Source organism: Aptenodytes patagonicus, chromosome Z (genome assembly GCF_965638725.1).
Source record: "Aptenodytes patagonicus chromosome Z, bAptPat1.pri.cur, whole genome shotgun sequence".
In the NCBI taxonomy this organism is placed as follows: Eukaryota; Metazoa; Chordata; class Aves; order Sphenisciformes; family Spheniscidae; genus Aptenodytes; species Aptenodytes patagonicus.
The window spans coordinates 77,856,334-77,876,218 of record NC_134982.1 but is presented as its reverse complement, the minus strand read 5'-3'; the positions used below and the strand labels follow the sequence as shown (position 1 = coordinate 77,876,218).

At 35.7% G+C, this 19,885-nt stretch overlaps 1 protein-coding gene across 1 annotated transcript in view; it reads left to right on the top strand.

Annotated features, from left to right (window-relative positions):
• SHOC1 (shortage in chiasmata 1) overlaps nucleotides 1-19,885 on the top strand; it is a 67,325-nt gene that overhangs the window by 35,243 nt on the left and 12,197 nt on the right. The window contains exons 12-20 of the mRNA XM_076363342.1: nucleotides 392-486; nucleotides 1,512-1,754; nucleotides 2,913-3,365; nucleotides 5,790-5,915; nucleotides 7,910-8,086; nucleotides 11,453-11,560; nucleotides 13,321-13,508; nucleotides 17,857-17,929; nucleotides 19,365-19,434. Coding sequence (XP_076219457.1) covers nucleotides 392-486; nucleotides 1,512-1,754; nucleotides 2,913-3,365; nucleotides 5,790-5,915; nucleotides 7,910-8,086; nucleotides 11,453-11,560; nucleotides 13,321-13,508; nucleotides 17,857-17,929; nucleotides 19,365-19,434 — 1,533 coding nt within the window. The remainder of the gene's footprint in view (nucleotides 1-391; nucleotides 487-1,511; nucleotides 1,755-2,912; nucleotides 3,366-5,789; nucleotides 5,916-7,909; nucleotides 8,087-11,452; nucleotides 11,561-13,320; nucleotides 13,509-17,856; nucleotides 17,930-19,364; nucleotides 19,435-19,885) is intronic.

Sequence of the window (19,885 nt, the reverse complement as noted above, 5' to 3'; positions counted from 1 at the left end):
TGACATAGGATCAGGATTGCTTCACCCTTTCATTCTCATCTTGTTTGCGAGACTAGCATTTTTTGCCTTGCTATCTCTCTCACATATGCATGGAGAATTTAAATATCCTTTTGAGGAGGGAACTACAATCTAGATAGAATTTTCATTCGGTGCCGCTTTACTTCATGAACTAGCCTTGATGGCTCCTCTCACTCCTTCCTGTTCACTGTGGTTTTGCATGAAGTGACCCTCTATACGGACAAGAAAAAATTTTAGTGAATGAGTGAATGAATGAATGAACTGAAAATTTAGAGAGAAAGTAGATCTTTAAAAGGTAGTTTTGTATAAATCAAAATTCAACAGATAATGCTTTTAAACTTCATAACTCTGTCTTGTTTTATGTTCTTCTCAGTATTTTGATTACAGAGCCCTCTAGGGAATACTTAGAATGTTTGGTATGGCAATCAGAGAAGTATCGGGATAATATGAACTCTCTTTTGCTTGTCGGTAAGGATTTCTAATTGATGATCAATTTCTAATTGATGTTGAGGAATTCCATGTACGTGGAGAAAATATAGCGAAAAAGATAATGTTATATTACAGAGCACATATTTTGAGCCATTGAAGTTTATCCAATTAATGTAACCCTCTGAAGTTTGGATTGTCTGATTCTTTTAGTACATATAAAAAGTTACAGTATGGCAACATAGAACTTGGTATGTCATGTATCCTTCTATGGAAGTTATTTGAATGAAGTAAGAGTTTTATTTCCTTATGAAAATGTTAGTATAATATACTAATTATATTCAATAACTGTGGTAATTGAAATTTGGTAATCTGTTGAACTCTTTTCTGTGTGCTATTTTTCCTTAAATAATGTTTCAAAATACCAATCAATCAATAGAAAAGTACTGTTAATGGAAAATAATAACTTGACAAGAGCAGAGTTCATGTTAGGAAGCAAAATACACAAAACCAAAATAAGCTGCAGGTTATTTCTGACAGCACCAGAATACTCATTACCACTGTTCTTCCATTTAATTTCATTTTATTTGCCTTCATTTTACAAGTCTGAGGATTAAGTTATGTATATTGTCTTGTTATGTTGTCCAACTCATTTGTACATTCATTTATAGTTGAAAATAATGTATGGTAGGCTCATTACTATTTAAGTTCTTTTCTTTTTCAGGTAAGGATTATCTTAAATCTTTGGAAGCATGACAAGTAAACCCACAGATAATGAACAAGATCATTTGTAACTTTAGTAATGTAGCTACACATTATTAGATCTGAAATAAATTTAACCCTCCCCCCTTACTTGTACACTCGATAAGTAAAAAGCACACTTGCTCTGATAACACTAAGTGCTTTGCTCCTAAGTCTATTAATGGACACTGAGTTACAAATGGAAGTATAAACAATGGTTATATGTAGTAGGTCATCGGTACTTGGGAGCTTTCATTTGCAAAATGACATTCTGTTTTCATGTTTCTAGATTATTCATATTATATGTTGATTTCTGTTTTTTGTAGAGCATCAAACTGTTAAACTTGTATATCAGCGTCATTCGCTTGCAGAACTGAAGGAATTGCTACCAGTTGAGGTAGAAGCACCAATGCTTAGCTCACTAGAGGAGGGCTGGTGGCTTCATTTGGGTTTAAATCCAGTCTCCATAGAAACTTTAGAGCAATTAAATATGGATGCCAGTAATGCAAACAGTTTGCTTGCTACAGAAGTGGAAACATTTATGCGATTTACATCATATCAGTTAGAAAGTAAGTTTCTTCTTTTTTAAAAAAAATTATAAAAAGGCAAAGATAGGTGCTTTAACAGAGAATCACACAGTGACAGTTACATACCTCCAAGAAGGAAGGAAATGGAAGATTTCTTATTCTCAAGAACGAAATGTTTTATAGCAATATGAAGTAGCAACACTACTACAATTGAGGTGTACTTTCACAAATTTAGAAAAGATTGTAAGAACAAACGTGTTTAACTACACAAAGTTATCTTTTCTGTGAATGTGCAGATGAAAAGTAGCCTCCACCAGCCATACTATTTTTTAATAAAATAGTTTCATACAGGAGAATTTCTTAACAAATAGTAATTTTGCATTGGAATATTTTAATAAAGCAGATATTTGTATAGTCCTATCTGCAGAAGGTCAGTGGGGAGAGTATGTTACCATGAAAATTCTTTATTTTGTGATGCTATTCAGAGGCATTTTTTTATGGTGGCTATGGTTTCAAATGTGAACCATTCATAAACTTCAGAATTTCTCATGGACCATTATGCATACTTATAATCAAACTTTAACAGAAAATGCAAAAAGTTATTTACATTTTATTATATAGTTATGACCTGACTGCAAGGCACCAATTGTGGTGGTAGAACTCCAAGGATTGACAGTAACATGATATATTGTGAAACAAATAGGCACTGCTCGTGAAAGTACATTTCCACTTAGGTGCTTTTTACATATCGCAAAGTGTTTAGCTACTGTGTTTAACATGGATATGCAGCAGCAATGCAAAAAATTGCAGTTCTAGGGAAGCACATCTTTAGAGGGAGCTCATTGCATGCTTTATGTCTTTTTTTTCCTCTAAAAAAAAAATCTGTTAATCTTTTAATCTTTCTTCCTAATGAAATGTGTTGCATCCCAGTTGCTAGAAATCTAACAGCTGTAAGCACCATGCAGATAGTGAAATCTTCTCCAAACAGTAGCATGGCCTTCTGTTTCTCAACATTGTACATTTTTACTTAGGACTAATCAGTACAAATTTTCTAAAAGTGGGTTCTAATGATCTGGGAAGGCAGCAAGAAGAAATAAAAAAATGCTTTCTCTATAATTATCCAAAATAGTTAACTCCAACCAGGAGGAAGAAAAGAAAAAAATCTATGTTGCAGCGGAAAAATTAAATTTTATTTTTTAGGATGGCTTGAAGAGAAGAATTCCATGACAAACCAGGAGCTGCTTTCTGCTGAAAGACATCAGTCAGACAAAATAATTAATCTTTACATGTCACCGCAGACTCAAACGCCGTACTTTGCCCTGCATATGAGTGCTGCATCATCTGCCAAAATTCACAGTACAAATACATGTGTGGAAGAGCTTTCTGGAGGAAGCACGAAAAAGAATAAGGTAGAAGAGGCAACTTATTTCTTAAACCAAGAAAAGAAAACCCCCAAATCATCTGAATCAGTCAGCTGTAAAGGCGTGTCTTCTAAACAAGACAACTCATCCAACAGTCAAAAGCCTGCATCATCTGCACTTGCTACAAAATGGGACAACGATGATTCTGATCTGAGCAACTTTATCATGCTGAGATCTAAACATACACTCACCCAGAGAGAGGAAAAAAATTATGTAGATAGTCCTGAAAAAGGTATGTGAACCAGGTTATTCTGCCATTTTTCCAGGTTTAATTCTGCTTTCTTATACCAATTACAACAGATGCTAGTTCATGCTCGTAGATTTATGGGGAAAAAATCCTTTGAAGTCAATGGTAACATTTTTATGATCTTTAATGTAGCTGAATTTTTCAACCTTTTGTTTTTTCCTTTAGATATCTTAAGGGATTTTGGTTTTTTGTTTTGGTTGGGGGGGTGCTTTGTTTTGGGGGTTGGGGTTTTTTTTGGTGGTGGAAGTGGTTTTTAATAAAATAAACACAGGAGTTTATTCCTATTCTGACAAAGTAACTCTAAATGGTACTTACTCCAGAAGATCTCTTCCATCCATATGTTCTGAATCAGATCTCCTGGCCTCTTTGGAGAAATAGTAGTTATCAATTGTATTTATCAAATTAATTGTAGTTATCGTGATAGTAATTATCAATACTCTTATTTTTGTAGAACCAACATAGCCTAGACCATGAACAAGAGTTAAAGTTCTTCTCTGGAAAGAACCATTTGACCCAGTTACCTTGGTGCAAACCCCATCAAACAATGAGGCAAAACAGGCCTTAGAGAAAACAGAAAGTTGTTGGTAGCCCTGTTCTTGTTGATGACAATGCTTGTGAAAGAATCTCAGGCTATGTGTTGAGCATTGTAGAAATACAAAATAGCAGAGAGGGAAAAGAAGTAGAAGAAAGTCCTTATTTGTTTTAAAAAAGAAATATTTGTGACACAAAATATCGGGAGAGAGTGACATATTTCCAGATTCACTTTTCAGGATAAAGTTGTATTAAAAAAGCATATTTTTCATTTTTTGGACTTGTATGGCAGAATTTTGACAATAACTTTTATCTGTGTTTCAGTTATACGTCCCAGCATTAAAAAAAAAAAAAAAGAAATTAAAATCTTTACATAAAAAGTTTCAGCAATAATTCCTATAGAACAGAATTGGGATATTTATTTGATTGCAAGCTTACGTAATCTTGTGGAGAAAATTATTTCTTGGTAAAAATCATCTGTTACTGACACTGGTAGACATGAATAAAACACTTCCACAGCCTCTGAAAGCAACAATCCCAATTTTAAAAGTAGGAGCTCAAGGTACCCGAGCTGAAGTTTTGTGCTACCATCTAGTGAGCTCTGACTAGAACTGCATCTCCTAACAGGAAATCCAAATGGATTGAAAGACAAGCTATGTTACATTTACGAATAGTCTTGTGGGGGTTTAAGTAAGTTAAATGCAGTTTAGAATATGTTTACAGGTAGACCCTAGTGTTGCAGATCAGTTATGTCTGATATATAGAGAATCCATTAAAATGTATAGGTCTTACCATATCGATGTAGAAATGGTGTGTATTACTGTATACTTTTGTAATAATGAAAAGTTTTTATTAAGGGTCATTCTAAATTTACCTGAAAATAAGAAATGCCAGCACTGCTTGTAGGGCTCTTTCTCTATTGTCTTTGTTGTTTGGCTTATTTTTTAAATATGTCATTGTGTATAATATTTAGTTCAGAAAATACACAGGAGGGAAGTAGTAGAAACAGTTCGTTGATCCAATTTTGAACGCTGTATAGCTTTTCAAAATCAGGAAGGTTTTTTTAACTTAACTAGAAAAAAAGTTCGTTTTTTCTTTTCTGTCTGTCTCTGTATGATCAGTCTGTTTTCTGAGGAAACTGACATTCTTAACTAGAAAAAATCAGCAATATTTAGGAGACACCTATTCAGCCAGAACCCCTCTCAGAAATAAAGAGGTAGAGCTGCCAGAGGAAGCTTTGTGGGCAGAAGCTGTAACTCATGCACCAGTATTTGTAAGGAAGAAGGGAAGGAGACTTAGAAATACCAACAAGTTGTAAAAGATAGCTGTGAGACAGGAGAAAAAGTTCTTTTCAATAAGCATTTTTTTTTCTTTTCTTTTTTTCTGCTATTTGCAGCTTCCATTTTCTTTCTACGTCACTTACAGTATGTAACCTTTTCTACTCACACTCACTGAGCGATTTTTCATAGTTTGAGCTCCTTATAGTCAGCAGCATCTTTCTTCTCATACATGTTTTTTCTCCATATAAAGGCACATGAACTTTCCTATGGAACTATATTATAGAGCCATAGTATCAGCTCCTTAATTTTCCCAGCTCTGTATTTTTGCCCTAAGGAAGAGGAACCTGATAATGCGCGACGTCTTGGGCTGTGAAGGCTGAGAGGGCCTCATCTCTCTCTGTCTCGATGGTTTTTCCATACTATATGAGCCCATGAAAACAATAAAGAAGTTCATGAAAAGAAAATGTATGTTTCATAGAAATGACTTAATTTGAAAATATTTTTGTATGTAGAGTCATTTATAGAATGGTTTTCTTATTCATTGAGCTGTTTTTGTGATATTTGTATCTAAATGTTCACTTGTGGTTTAATGATTTAGTCCTACAACCTGAAGAACAGCATATGCATGTTCACAAAGAGGATAGTCCTGTTTGTGAGACTGTAAGAACAGAGGAAAGAGAACAAGAAAATGAGGACAGCGTCACAGTTGATATTCAAGCATCAGGTATACTATTTTTGGATATGCTTTATTTTATATAGCTTTGCAATATATTCTATATTAAATAGTACTACTCAGACAAATATGGAAATTATTAGGCCTAGTGTCTACTCCTTGTAACTGAAAACGTTCCAGATAGATGGATATTTATTTTGACACAGGTGTGAGAGCAGGCTGTGGAATTCTGTCTTAAGACTAAAGCCAATTGCATGCAAACTAAAAAGTACAGACTTCGAGTCATGTCTGATCTAAATCAGTGAACATGAAATCTCTTCATGCCAATCAGTACCCTCAAATTATTATTCGGCATTTTTTTCTCTGACAGAGTAAATGACAGAATTGGAGACGGAAGGGATTGGCAGTCATTTTGGTAGGAAATGTCTTTAACACTGTTGTAATCCACTGTGGATTTATCTCATACATGACTGAGCCTTACCCTGTGAACTCTTGCTGTTGTACTTTTCAAGGTGTTGTATCAAAGAACATTGCACTGACAACAATTTTGTCATGCAGTAGAAATGGTGGAGAAGAACCTAGAAGATATTTATCCAAGGTATTTTACAGCCTCAAATTAAGCACACCCAGTGCTAGAAGGTTGTAGGCCTACCACAGATTAGTTTGGTTTTCCATGGAAATGCATTCACTGCAATAATGTGCTTAATGGGAGTCTCTTTCACAGAACCAGTGAGAAAGTAGAGCATTATTTTCATCTGTTCCCATCTGAGATGGGAATCACGTAACAGCTATAAGCTTTTTTATAAATACATTAAGCAAGACTCCTTTAATGCAACAGGAAAAAAAAATATAACTTTTCTGCAATCAAAACAAAAATTAGCATTTTGCAAAGGTAGTATTTGTTGGGACTGAATGTTCTATTACAGTCCTTGAAATAAAGTATGTTTCACCATGGTGGCCTTGCTCATGAAGGAAAGGAATCTTTCTCAAAACGAAGCTATAGCAAAGCAGAGATCAGAAAGATTCACACAATGTTAAGTTTACTTAACACTGGAACATTGAAGATGCATGATTAGCAATACACTTTAAAAAGAAAATGATACATTAATACAAGAATGCTTGAATGCAGTTATATAATGGGCATCCAAAGTACTATAGTATCTGACCTATTTCCATAAAGGCTGAAAAACTGGACATAATAATATACCTTTTTTTAGAATGCTTACAAATACAAAGTTAGGAATTGCTCTTATGAAACAGTGCATTGACTGAGTGAAGTTAAGTCAGCTGCTAGTCAAGTAATTTGTATAGATCAGTTGAAAATATTTTTGAAAAGTAATAGTAAATCTTTGAAAATGAAGAATCGCAGAGTTCTGATCTTGTTGCTGTGATCAACTCAACTATAATTTTAAAAAACGGGTATGGAAGAGTTTCACTTTCTTACCTGAGGAAAAGGACATCCCTTTCAACTCATTCAGCAGACAGCTCTGTCATGGATGCTAATAGCAAGAAACTCAGTTGTAATTTGGAAAGAATTGTAAACCAGCCACCCAGAAGCTATTAAGAACTGTTAGCATGAAAGAACAAAGAGACTAACAGATTGGCTTGTTTAGCCTTGCTAGACAAAGACATTAGAAGTTAAATATCAGGGAAGGAGAAGGGCTGTTTAAGTTGAAGTTACAGTAACAAATGGATATAAAGGGACTAAGTCTAAGTTTAGACTACAAAGTAGAAGAAGGCTGTAGAACAATGGAATAATAGTACAATCTTTGTGGGAGTCACAGGAGTAGAAAATCCTAACTTTTTATCATGAAGTTTGATCACTTTATGAAATGCATGGAATAACATGGTTGCCTGCTGTGAGGAGCTGCTTAATTCTACCACCCAGGAGGCTCCCTGGTGAGCAACTGTTTTTCTATTAATGTTACAGCTTTCGTGAAGAAGACAGTGTTCTTTGTGTTTTGCTAGGTCTTTTGAATGTTCTTGTCCAGTAGTCTTATATGAACCAAACTTTATTACTATGTTTTGTTTATTGTGCTATCCAGAAAGCCAATGCCAGGCATACTGCCTCTTGGAACAAGCAGCCACTCCTGTTCTAAAAGATTTGACACATCTGGGTGTACTTGCTTCTGTAAATTGGAGTTTTGACAGCGTTAAATTTGATCACACAAGGTTTTTCTTAAAACAGCAAGAAAAAGTGATATGCGATTGTTTTAAAGAAGGTATGTTTTTTTTAAAAAAAATCTTTTTTTTTTCATCTTCAGTACTAATACGGGTTTAATTGGTGACACAAGGTTCAAGATGTTTGATAAATTAATGATAAAACTTTCAGCAGTTTATCTTGTAGAGTTACAATAATTAATTTCTTCTTTTATTTTCAAAATAATGTCTCCTAGTTCTTCAGCATTACATTTATTAAACTGAATATGAAATACAAAAAGTATTCTAATTGAATTTAATTTTAAAATATTTTAGATATGCTTCAGAAATGTTGCTTCTATATCAAACAATGTTTAAATTATTTTTTTCATGTTAGATTTTAAAATTAAAAGCTGTCTATGTGTTTTTGTTGTTTCTCTCCTTTTAGTAGCTATTGTTTGTCACACCTGCATGATGAAAAATGCTAAGCCTACATTAGAAATGAGGAGAAAAAAATCCATATTAATTAGGTTTCTTTCTGACTTTATTTCTCTCCTATCTGGCATGTTGAAACCCTATAGAACCAGAAAAATGAAAACAAAACCCAGCAAAATCAGTGTCCCTTTACGAAGATTTTTGGCTATAGATAAAGAGAGGGGCAGGAAAACCTCACAGGAAAATACAGACTGCGTTTGAGGAAAATTTAGAAAGCTATTGGCTATTTTGGATTATTTTTTGAGTTGTACTGCTCATAGTTGAGAACTAGTTGTAAGGATAACAAAGCAGGCCGTCTACTATCTCCCAAGTTTTTATATTATGTCACAAGTTATGCAATAAACTTTAGCATTCTAAACTTTATTGCTTTCTGTGCTTAATGTATTTTTCTCAAAATAAAATTAATTATAATGAAATTATAAATGAGAGAGAAGGCAAACAAAAAAATTTTAGTGGTCTCTGCAGAATGACAGCCTGTGATCTATAGAATTACCATGTTAAAATTGTCAGCAGCAGGGTTCTCTTAATTTGAGGGAGCTTACAAAAAAGCAAACACCATCTTCACAAACATGAGGGATAAACTCAGTATCTGTATCAGTGAACCACAGAAAGGAAAACATTGCTGAGAAAAGTATACAGAGAACTACTACTGCTTCTCAAGATCAAGGAAAAAAATACGTAAGAGTCTGCATTTTAATTCAAGATTAATTTAAGAAAACTTATATCCTTTCAAATGCAGTTTACGTGCTGTAGAAATGTAGCCTAAAGTAGGAGCTGGGCCAAGTGGCGTGCTTATTCAAATTTCGGGGCCCTCTTTGCTTGTAGATTAGCTGTGCAGTATATTACCAATTGCTAAAATTACAGCAATTAAATCAAGGAAAATGTTTAGTGGCTGAAATACTGATGAGGCAAATAGTCATCTATTGGACCTTCCTTTTAAGGGCAGGTGTTTTCTAAGGAATGGGTAATATTTACCCACCCCTTGTTATACAAAAATAACTGTTGTTGAACACAAAATTGACCTATGAAATAGGTGGGTCTTTGGACTACAGCTCAAGGAAAGCAGTAAAAACTTTTTACTCTTGGTTTAAAATACAAAAAAAAGTCAGGCTGATTTACCTACTGTTGTCTGCACTGAAGAGACAGAAAAGTGCGAGGGAGGTATTCCATTTTGTCCCCAGCTAAAGAAGCAGGAGATAAGAATTTTCATGCTGGAAGGTCCATGGAAACATAGAAATGAGGAAGACTAACATATCCAATCCATTCCTAATGAATATTTCTCTAACTGTATAGGAGATTCCAAAACCTCCCTGGCAACTTACTTCACTCTTTTATTACCTTCCTGGTTTTAAATAGTTTCACAATATCCAATCTCATTCCACTTTACTCCAGAGTATGCTGATGCATTTTCTCATTAATCCCCCAGTGAACATAGAAAACAATCACTTACTATGATGGTATTGATCTATTAGAATATTATTATTCCCCTGCTGGTCTTTTATTTCTGCACTAAATATCACCAAATGCTCTAGTCTTTCATCATAAAATGTGGTTTCTTACTGTCTTGCTTTGTTTCTAAATTACCTGTATTCCTCACTGAGTTTTTATGGTGAGTGGTGTCAAGAGCTAGACATAATCCTTCAGTTTCAGCACCTTCACTGACAGAGATGAACAGTCACTTTCTGTCTTTTGATACAGAATAATGGCAAGATCTTTGTCTTCCATGCTGTTTCCAGATAATTCTTCTGTATGCTGTGTTCATAAGTTTGATTTTTCCTTCCTAAGTGCTTCACTTGTCTTTTTGAATTAAAAGCTATGTTAATCCCAGTACACAGACCTATCTAATATGTTGCTTGTATAATGCATCTCGTTCAGTATTTCCTTGATCAGCTGTAATCATGTATTCTTTAATTCTATTCCTCAACCATTTTTTAGCATCTTGAAGTATTTTATTAAGTCCACTTACTCTGCAGCATTCACGTATTTCCTTTCTTAAGATAATGAACTACAGCACTCCCTGTGTGCAATTCCCAAAAATGCCTTTCTTCTTCAGACTAGTATTTCCTTCCTGTTCAGTCAAGTCCTTGAAGATTTATTCAAAATGGGTACATAATACAGAATAGGTAGCCCATAAATTGTTTGATTTATTCTGTGGGTCCAAGAAGAAGCAGATGTCTTCCAAATTGACCTTCTCAAAGAAGGTTAAGATTCTCATCAGGAGAGGTTAATTGGGTTTGGGGAAGGTAATATCAGAAGTTAAGACTCTACATGGATCATTATTGGAAGACAATAGGAAAATTTCTCATGATATGTGTGAAGACTAGCTGGGTCCAAATCATTTGCCATGAAGAATGTGGCTTTTATAGTCTAAAATTTGTTGAAAATGTTCTGTGAAAAGCTCAATTTGAGGTTATCACTGCTTTAAAATTACTTATTGATTAATGCATAATCTGCCATTTTGGTGTCTTGGAAAGAGTTCTGAAATGTTTGGAAGATGGGTTAGATGGAGTTACAGTGCTGTTGAAAAATTTAGTGATTTGACTAGTCAGATGAGGAAATAGTAATGTGAACAGCTGGGCTTGTATGACAGACCAAAAGATGGGAAATTTATCAGTGTCCATGTATATTTAAAGATTGCCTTTCTAAAATGAATAAGGCATTGTGGATAATAAGGCATAATTATTATTAAAATCAATGAGGCATCCCTACACACCTTTCAAAAACACTTGCCGTGTGCCACTTCCTCTGGGTCAGATGACATGGGAAAAGTTATGCTATATCATAAGCTGTTTGCCAAGACCAGCAGATCCGACCTTTCAAGATCATGTCTGTTTAAGTGTGTTTAATGAAAATTCTGAGATATCAGAAATGTAATTTAATTTTAAATTGATTATGTATGTATAGCGTGATTTCTGAAATTTTATACAGACCACACCTGTCTTCTATTTGTAAAGGTAAAATAGATGAGAAGGAGATCATGCTGTTCAGACATGCTGCTCTGGTGCACCTGCTGGTGACAGTTCGAGATCTTCTGTTAACATGTGGCTTGGACACAGCACTAGGTTTGTTTTTTGTAGTGGATAATGATACCCAGAAGCCCAATGCTTTGTGAGTATTCTGCAGTCCGTCCTTCATGGTCATAGGCTGTGATACTTTGCTGTCGGTATAGCTCCAGTGTAGCTTCAATATGATATTCAACCCCTTTTGCTTCCTTATCTCTGTTCCATCATTAGAAATTAATTCACTGCAGATTGTACTTTGGTAGTGTATATGCTCAGTTCATGACTAATATACCACTGTTGACGTTATTAGATGGATTTGCCTAAGAAACATTCATATGAACTTCCACATATATAATGTGTTGTCTTGTATCTCGGAATGACAAATTTTCATTGGAATCTCTGTGTGGAAACTGAGAAACATGCAAAAATGGCAGGTCCTTTGTTGTTTACAATCCACCTTCTGTGAGCGTGGAACACTTTCCACCTAAAAATATTCTTAGGCTCCTTGGAAATGAGGTACTTAAAACTGAGGGCATTTGAGCAAAATCTGAAATATTATCTAACGTATCACAAGGCAGGGAGTTTGAAGTTACAGTCCAATTCTTAGCACTGGACTCACACAAAAGCTTTTTTTTGAGCTTTTCTGGTCTTACGCTATTCAGATTTGGAATATGAAAATTCATTGTAACCCAGTTTTATGCCTGAAATGATAATGCTGTGCTTGTCAAGTTCCCATGGTTGTGTATTGTGAATTTTCAGATAGATCTATCAGAATAGATTCATAAGGAGCTGAAGTCAGCTTTTATGAATGCCCTAGGAAAGTCAGGCTCCCTCTCTTTATAGGAGATAAGGCAGTTCAGAGCATCTAACTTCAGTCACTCTGAATTATCCCTTGATGTAGGGTGTTTCCTTAAAATTGTTGTAAAATGGAAAACATCTGTCATAAACCAAACTGTGGGGAAAAGAAATTGTTTTGTATCCACTTAAATATTTCTAGCAATAAATGAGTAAGAAGAAAAATACAGAATGAATATATAATTAGAATCCTAAGTAGAATTCTTTTCTAAATTATTATAAACAACATAGGAGGATGGGAGGGAGACAAATGAGCAGTTCTTCCTCCTCTGTTCTGTTGTAGCAAGAGCACTCCTAGATGATATTTCAGAATTACACAGCACCTGTCCTTCCAGATCCCAGCAACACCTCACACAGGAAACTGCACAAGTAAAAAAGATCTGAAAAAAACTTAGAAAATTGAGCCAGATACTAAGTAGGCCCTGTAGTCCTTGCTATTGTTGTGATGTTGTGCTGTGCTGCGTGATTCATCACATAGTTATCTTCAATGTATTTTTTCTTTATGCATTTTCAAATAACCCCAGCATTGTTCACCATTTATAGACAAAAGGCATCGTTCAGAGTTGAGAAATAGTTGTGATAATGTGAAGAGTGGTGAAAACACAGGACAAGTAAAGCTTTGGAAAGTGGGAATATAAATAAAGTTGTTATTTAGTATAAACCATATCGACTAGTTAAATATAACAGTGGTGCTGCTGGTATCTGCAGCTAGAGAATGCAATGTTCTATAATTCTAGCTGGAGTCATATAGCAGGATACTACAGGAGGTATAGCAGTTTTATAAAGGCCACTTATGTACCTGATTAGTAGTAATAGTATCCTTCCACATTGGTGAGCCATTAAATTTTCATCTTTTTTGTGCAAGATACCTTCACATAAATTTCAAATTTATTTGTAGATTAAACACAAACCTTGGCAATTATCTTTCATCACTGCAATTACTTCTTTTGTTGCTTTATTAACAGGTTATTTGTCCAAGGCAAAGGATATCTATAAAAACATCTTAGAATCCTGTTTGAATAACATCTGGAGGCAGTTGAAGATTGTACAGTACAGCAGCCAGAAAAAGCATGAAACAAATCCCAAAATAACAGAGCTTCAGTGTCAAATGTTAAATTGGATGCAAAGTTATGGAGAGGAACACAGTGTTAAGGTTAACAATGTAAACAATTTCTCTAAGCAGACAAAACTGCTCCAAACTATGTGAATGATTATAAAACCTTCTTTCAACAAGGGTTGGTTTTTGGAAGAAAGTCTTATAATTACCTTTCCAACTCACACTATCTGTTAAATAAGGGTAACGTAAAGTTTAATACCTCTATCAGGAGCAGTGCAGGTTTCTGTTTGATCAAATCTCCCCTTGTTGCATGACTGAAATAACATGCATACGAGTTTCAACATTTCCAGGGCTTCATCTTGTTGCAGATAGGTTTGTTTCCGTGGTAAGTATATTGTATCACATCACGTACTGAAAATTATATTATAACCTTTTACCTGAAGGCCTCAATCTTCCGGTGCAAAGAGAATCATAGCACAAGTCAGAATTGTGTATTTGTACAGTGTGGCTCAGAGCACACACACCATGGAGTATATGGGTATTGTTATCCATAGACGACCTCTGCTTAACCCATGTATCAGGCCAAGCTCCTGGCATTATAATTATATAAGAAGCAAATATTCATAAGTGATAATTATGGCATGGAGGATAGAGTTGTGGAGGAGATTCAAGTTAGCCAAAGATGATTTTTTTCTGGATATGTGAATATTTTGGGTGATACCATGCAGTGCAAAACACCATTTTCCTTTGCAGAATATTTATTACTTATTTACAGAATACTTATCACATAATGAAACAGAAGGGATAAAATATATAATTTTTCAAGTGTCCTGACTGTTTGGAATAGAATTTACACTGCTGAACACACAGCCAAAAAAGACGAATCTTCAAGCTTACTTTCATTTATTTTAACTTATTTCCATACTTCACTTCCTGGAGCTTTCTTCTTCTTTTGTTTCTGTTAAGAGTTGCACTAAGAGCTCTGAACATCTTTTGATTAAATTTTCCCAAGATGAAAAATATAATAGTTCATTGTACACCCTTTTAGAATTTAAAATGGAAATGAAGCAACCAAAACAAAATGGTGTTGATTGTCTTGGTGTCTGTCCTTCAATAGACCCTCAAAGCTGATTTCAGCACCATTTTCTTCTTTTGAAGAGTAACGTATTTTGTTTTGTGATACTAGGATTATGCTGTACTAGGAGATGTATGGCAACTTTGTCATCTTAATGTCAGCTCAGTGACAATTCTCCTTTTCTTCTGAACTCCACTAGCTCTGATTTTTAAAATTTTTAACTATAACTAGCCTGAGTTTTGACTTGCTTGCTTGACTTAAACTTAAGGTCATGCACACATACCCATGCAATGTAAGAATATATATGATTTTATTCACAATTCTAAGTTTGTTTACTGTTCCCTAACAGTCAGAGACAGGTTTCAATGAGCCAGAATAGGCAGAAGGAGTATTCCGGTTTTAATAAGAAGTAAAAGTTGTATTGAATAAACCATTTCCTGTTCTGTCACATCACATCAGCATCAGTTAATATGATGTGAAATATGATAATCTGGTTATCCTTTTATTAGCCAAAATTGTTATTGATGCAGGATTATAATGGGATGCTTCCTTTGTAGGCAAAAAGTTGCTAATGGAATAGAATAAACTGAACTTTACTCTTTGTTTCATTATCTTTTGTACTCATGATTAGATAGAACATAACTAAAAATGTCATCTAGCTCACAACAACATGTAATGAGTACGCTGTTGTATCATGTGTGAAAAAGCAGGTCTGCATTTTAAAATGCAGTTGTCCAAAACTGATTTGAAAGGAGCCAGTGTGTTGTCAGGTGGCTGTTCTGTGCACCAACATATGGAAATGGAAATCTGCCTTAAGCTTGTCAGGCTGACCAATATCCAGAAATTCTTTTCTAACAATATCTAACACACTATTAATATTTACATATATAATTATCTGGCATCTCTAAGTCTTAAGAGTTAGACAATGCCATGTGCCTCCTTAAAAATCTTATCTTGTGTGCACCATGAAAAGTGTCTATACAATGGCATAAAGGTTCAGACATCATCTTGTCTGCAAGTATAGTGTAAATCCTGTATTGTGTACATATTCCTCTTTACGTACTTTGATTATGTAGCACAAGTTCAGTTTGTATCAGTTGAAACGGTAGACAAGGTAAACACCTTCTCTGGTAGTGAGAAGGTGTTATCTCTTTTAAAACTATGTCAGTTTGGTAGATTCTAATCCTTTTCAATGTTTTCATCTTAAGCAGTATTTAATGAGTCTCGGATATAAACAATCTCTGGCAGGAATACTTCAGTGTACTCCATCTATGGTCTGGAAAATCTTTCTAATTAGTTCAGAAGTATATCTAGTACCTCCTTCCAGTACATCACCATCTTGCAGGCTGAATTCTAGATATCTTCAGTTTAAGTTTTGCCTCCATAGGGATAATGCCTCTAATGTGACAGTAATAATCTGTCTAGTGCAACAGTAATAATGTGGTATAATGTCTTTAGATAATACCTTTAAATAGCATTTTTACTTTGAATCAAATATTCCAGTTTAAGATTTCTTCTAGAACAGCTTTGTTCATAAAACTGAATTCCGATACTGATGTCTTCTATAATATTGTTTCTCCAGCTCTTGTAATAATGCACACATACAGATGAGTTTCAAACCGTTGGTGATAGGAGAAAAATCGCCAGCACAAATTCGACCCTGGATATGGGGAGGACAGACTTCAGGCTGCTGAAGGAACTAGTTAGTAAGGTCCCCTGGGAACCTGCTTTTGAAGGTGTTGGGGTCCATGAATGCTGGTCACTTTTTAAGAGCCATGTCTTACAGAGCAGGAGCAGGCAATTCCAAAGTGTTGGAAGTCAAGCAAACGGGGCAGAAGGCCAGCTTGGCTGAGCAGGGATCTTCTTCTAGAACTTAGGCGGAAAAGGAAAGTGTACGGACATTGAAAGCATGGACAGGCAACACGGGAGGACTACAGAGATGCTGTTTGTCCCTGTAGGGAGAAAATTCATGCGGCCAAAGCTCGATTAGATTTGAAGCTGGCCAGCACTGTGAAGGACAATAAAAAGGGCTTTTTAAATATGTTAACAGCAAAAGGAGAATCAGAGATAACATTGGTCTGTTTCTTGATGAGGTCAATCACCTCACAAATAGGGACGTAGACAAAGCGGAGACGTTTAATGCCTTCTTTGCCTCTGTCTTCAACACCAGTGATGGGCCCTGGTATCCCCAGAGCCCTGTGTTGGAAGACCGTGAAACTCCCAGCCAACTCTGAACTTGTTTGAGACTTGCTGCTCCAGCTGGATGCGCATAAATCGATGGGGCCCGATGGGATTCATCCCAGGGTACTGAAAGAGCTGGCTGATGTCATCGCGGGTCCTCTCTCCATTATTTTTCAACAGCCTTGGGAGTCTGAAGACATCCCAGTCGACTGGAAGCTGGCAAATGTTGTCCCAATTTTCAAGAAAGGCAAGAAGGAAGACCCTGGTAATTACAGGCCTGTCAGTCTCACTTCAGTGCCTGGTAAAATTATGGAGAAGGTTATTCAGGGATTTATTGAAAAACACCTGAGAGACAATGCAGTCATTGGTCATAGCCAGCACGGGTTCACGAGGGGAAAGTCCTGCTTAACCAACTTCATTTCCTTTTATGACAAGGTCACCCATCTAGTTGACCAAAGGAAGCCAGTTGACTAAGCACAGCATAGCTAGCCAGTCAAGGGAGGTGATTGTCCCACTCTACACTGCTCTGGTGCGGCCCCACCTCGAGTACTGTGTGCAGTTTTGGGTGCCTCAATATAAGAAGGACATCAAACTATTAGAGTGTGTCCAGAGGAGGGCGACCAAGGTGGTGAAAGGCCTCAAGGGCAAGACTTACAAGGAGCGGCTGAGGTAATTTGGTTTGTTCAGCTTGGAGAAGAGAAGGCTGAGGGGTGACCTCATCACAGTCTATGACTTCCTCAAGGGGGGCAGTGGAGGGGGAGGTGCTGATCTCCTCTCTCCGGTGACCGGCGATAGGACACAAGGAAATGGAATTGAACATTAGGAGAAGGTTCTTCACTGAGAGGGTGGTCGGTCACTGGAACAGGCTCCCCAGGGAAGTGGTCTTGGCACCAAGCCTGTCAGAGTTCAAGGAGAGTCTAGGTGATGCTCTTAGTTGTATGGTTTAGTTTTAGGTAGTCCTGTGAGGAGCAGGGAGTTGGACTTGATGATCCTTATGGGTCCCTTCCAACTTGAGATATTCTGTGATTCTATTACTCTATTCTTGTCATTCTGGAAAACTCCAGAATGGTTCCATTTTTGCCACCTGCTTAGTCAATCCCGTGCTTTCTGTGCAAAGGAGAAAGAAAGATGTATGCAGGCTGAAACAACAATTTTTTTACAGTACTAGAGTTTCTTGTCTTCTTCCAGATACTAATCATAACAAGGATGGACTCTGAGAGAGAAAAAGCTGTCCTCATTCACACTTTATCTAGAGTAGAAGGTAAGTATTTTTATGTGTATTTTTGAAAGAAAAAGTGGTTGTTATTCTGTGCTTCGCTGCATTCCTGTTTGTATGCTTTTTGCAGATGTTTATCCCTTTTCCCCTCATCAGGAACTTTTCTATATAGTTTTCTCACTGTTTTCTGTTTCCTAACTCTTCCATCAGCCTTTTTGCTTTCTTGTAATTTTATTTTCCCCTGATAAAGAGTTCTGGTATGATGTTTTCTGTTGCAAGAGAATGATAGTTCATCTGTCAAGTCAAAGATTTATATAACAGAACACAAAGGAGATCTGGGCAGCCCATTGCCTAATTATAATTGCATTGGTCAGATTGTCTCATTGTTTTTAGCTGATCGGTGGTCACAAGTTTTCTTCCTTGCAAGCTTATTAAGAGCAGTTAGAATTTAGGAGTCTTAACTAAGCTCACTACCACAAAACCTTAAATGAGTAGTTAGGTACAGATCATGATTTCCCTTAGCCACCTGTTGCTGACCTTGTTTGCTGATTTGCTAAATATGTAAGCATAAGCTGTAGCAATCTATTAAACTCAAGGAAAAAAAAATACTGTTTCCAATACCCTGGCCCCCTGCTGATACAAGCAACACTTTCATTAATTCATCATTTTACCTGTAAGTAATTTTTGTACAAGCTTGTTCAACGTCACAGGTTCAGCTGGTAAAACAACCATGTTTCAGGAAGATTGTTATTTGAGCCTGTGCTATGTTTAGAGCAAGACACTGATTCCTTTCATACTGCTTTTTAAAACCCATTTTTGTAACTCCTTCTTGCTTGAACCTTATCAACAGTGTCATGTATTGTATTGTTCTTTTGCCTTTAAAAATAAAGTTAAATTTCCTGTGCTCTTAAAAGAAGAAAGCCTGTCTTTTAGAACGTTTTGAAAAGGAGGAGGCATGTTCACAATGCTTTTACTAATAATAATATTTAATGAAAAGTATTTTGTTTGTTTTAAGATCTTACAACTTGGTTGCAAACACAGGTCAATCCAACTAACTAAACTTTTGAAAAGAGGCATTTGTGTTATTAAATATCACTTTTTAGCTACATCTTCCAGTCATACTTATATAACTTGAAGTGTACAGAAAGTGTAAAGCAAATTAAATTATAAAGGGGCAAAGACGCTTCCTTTTACACTAGCCTTTAATTTTTCCTTTTAAGGTAATTGGGTTTTGAGTTTGTGAGACATGAAACTTGTTCACATTACTTCTTCCTTGGGTTCAAAAATGGAAGTTTCTAAATCATTATACCCACCAGTGCAATACAAACTGAAATTGTCTAGGACTTCATCAAGACAGACAGTGTAATACATGAAATTTTAATATCCTGTGTTGTTCCACATTTGCTGCTTACCGCTGTGCATTAATTCATACCCGCAGAGGCTCATTTGTTTGGTTAAGGCTTTAATTCTTTTTATGCAGGTTTAAAAGCTATGGATTTGAATTCTGAGAAAAAAGGAACCTTTTTAGGTTGTAAAGATATCATAAGCAAGTAAGTTAAATTCTTGATTTTTGAGAACAAAGTCTTTACTCAGGACTTTCACTCAGTCAGTGAAATTTTTGTTCCTTTTGTTCATTTCCATGGGATTTTCCAGTCTGGAGTAAAAATTTCAGAACATGGATCTACAGCTTCATTCTGGGAGGGGAGAATTTTGTCCACACTTTAGTAAAATGCTTAGTTGTGAGGCTCAGAGGAACTTTTAGAAAACATACAATTGCATATTTTTAACTTCTTATTTTCTTTTGCATGTTTTAGAAAAAGGTGGGGAGGAAAGGGCATAAGAGAAATAATGTCAAATTATGACATCGCAGGAAAATATGAATACTTCAAGTAGATAATTGGAAGGGGGGAAGTACAGCTTTTAATTTTTAAATTAATTTTTAACGAAAGTACATTTTTAAATTCAGGAAGGGTATATACTTTTTGTAAACAGACTTTACAC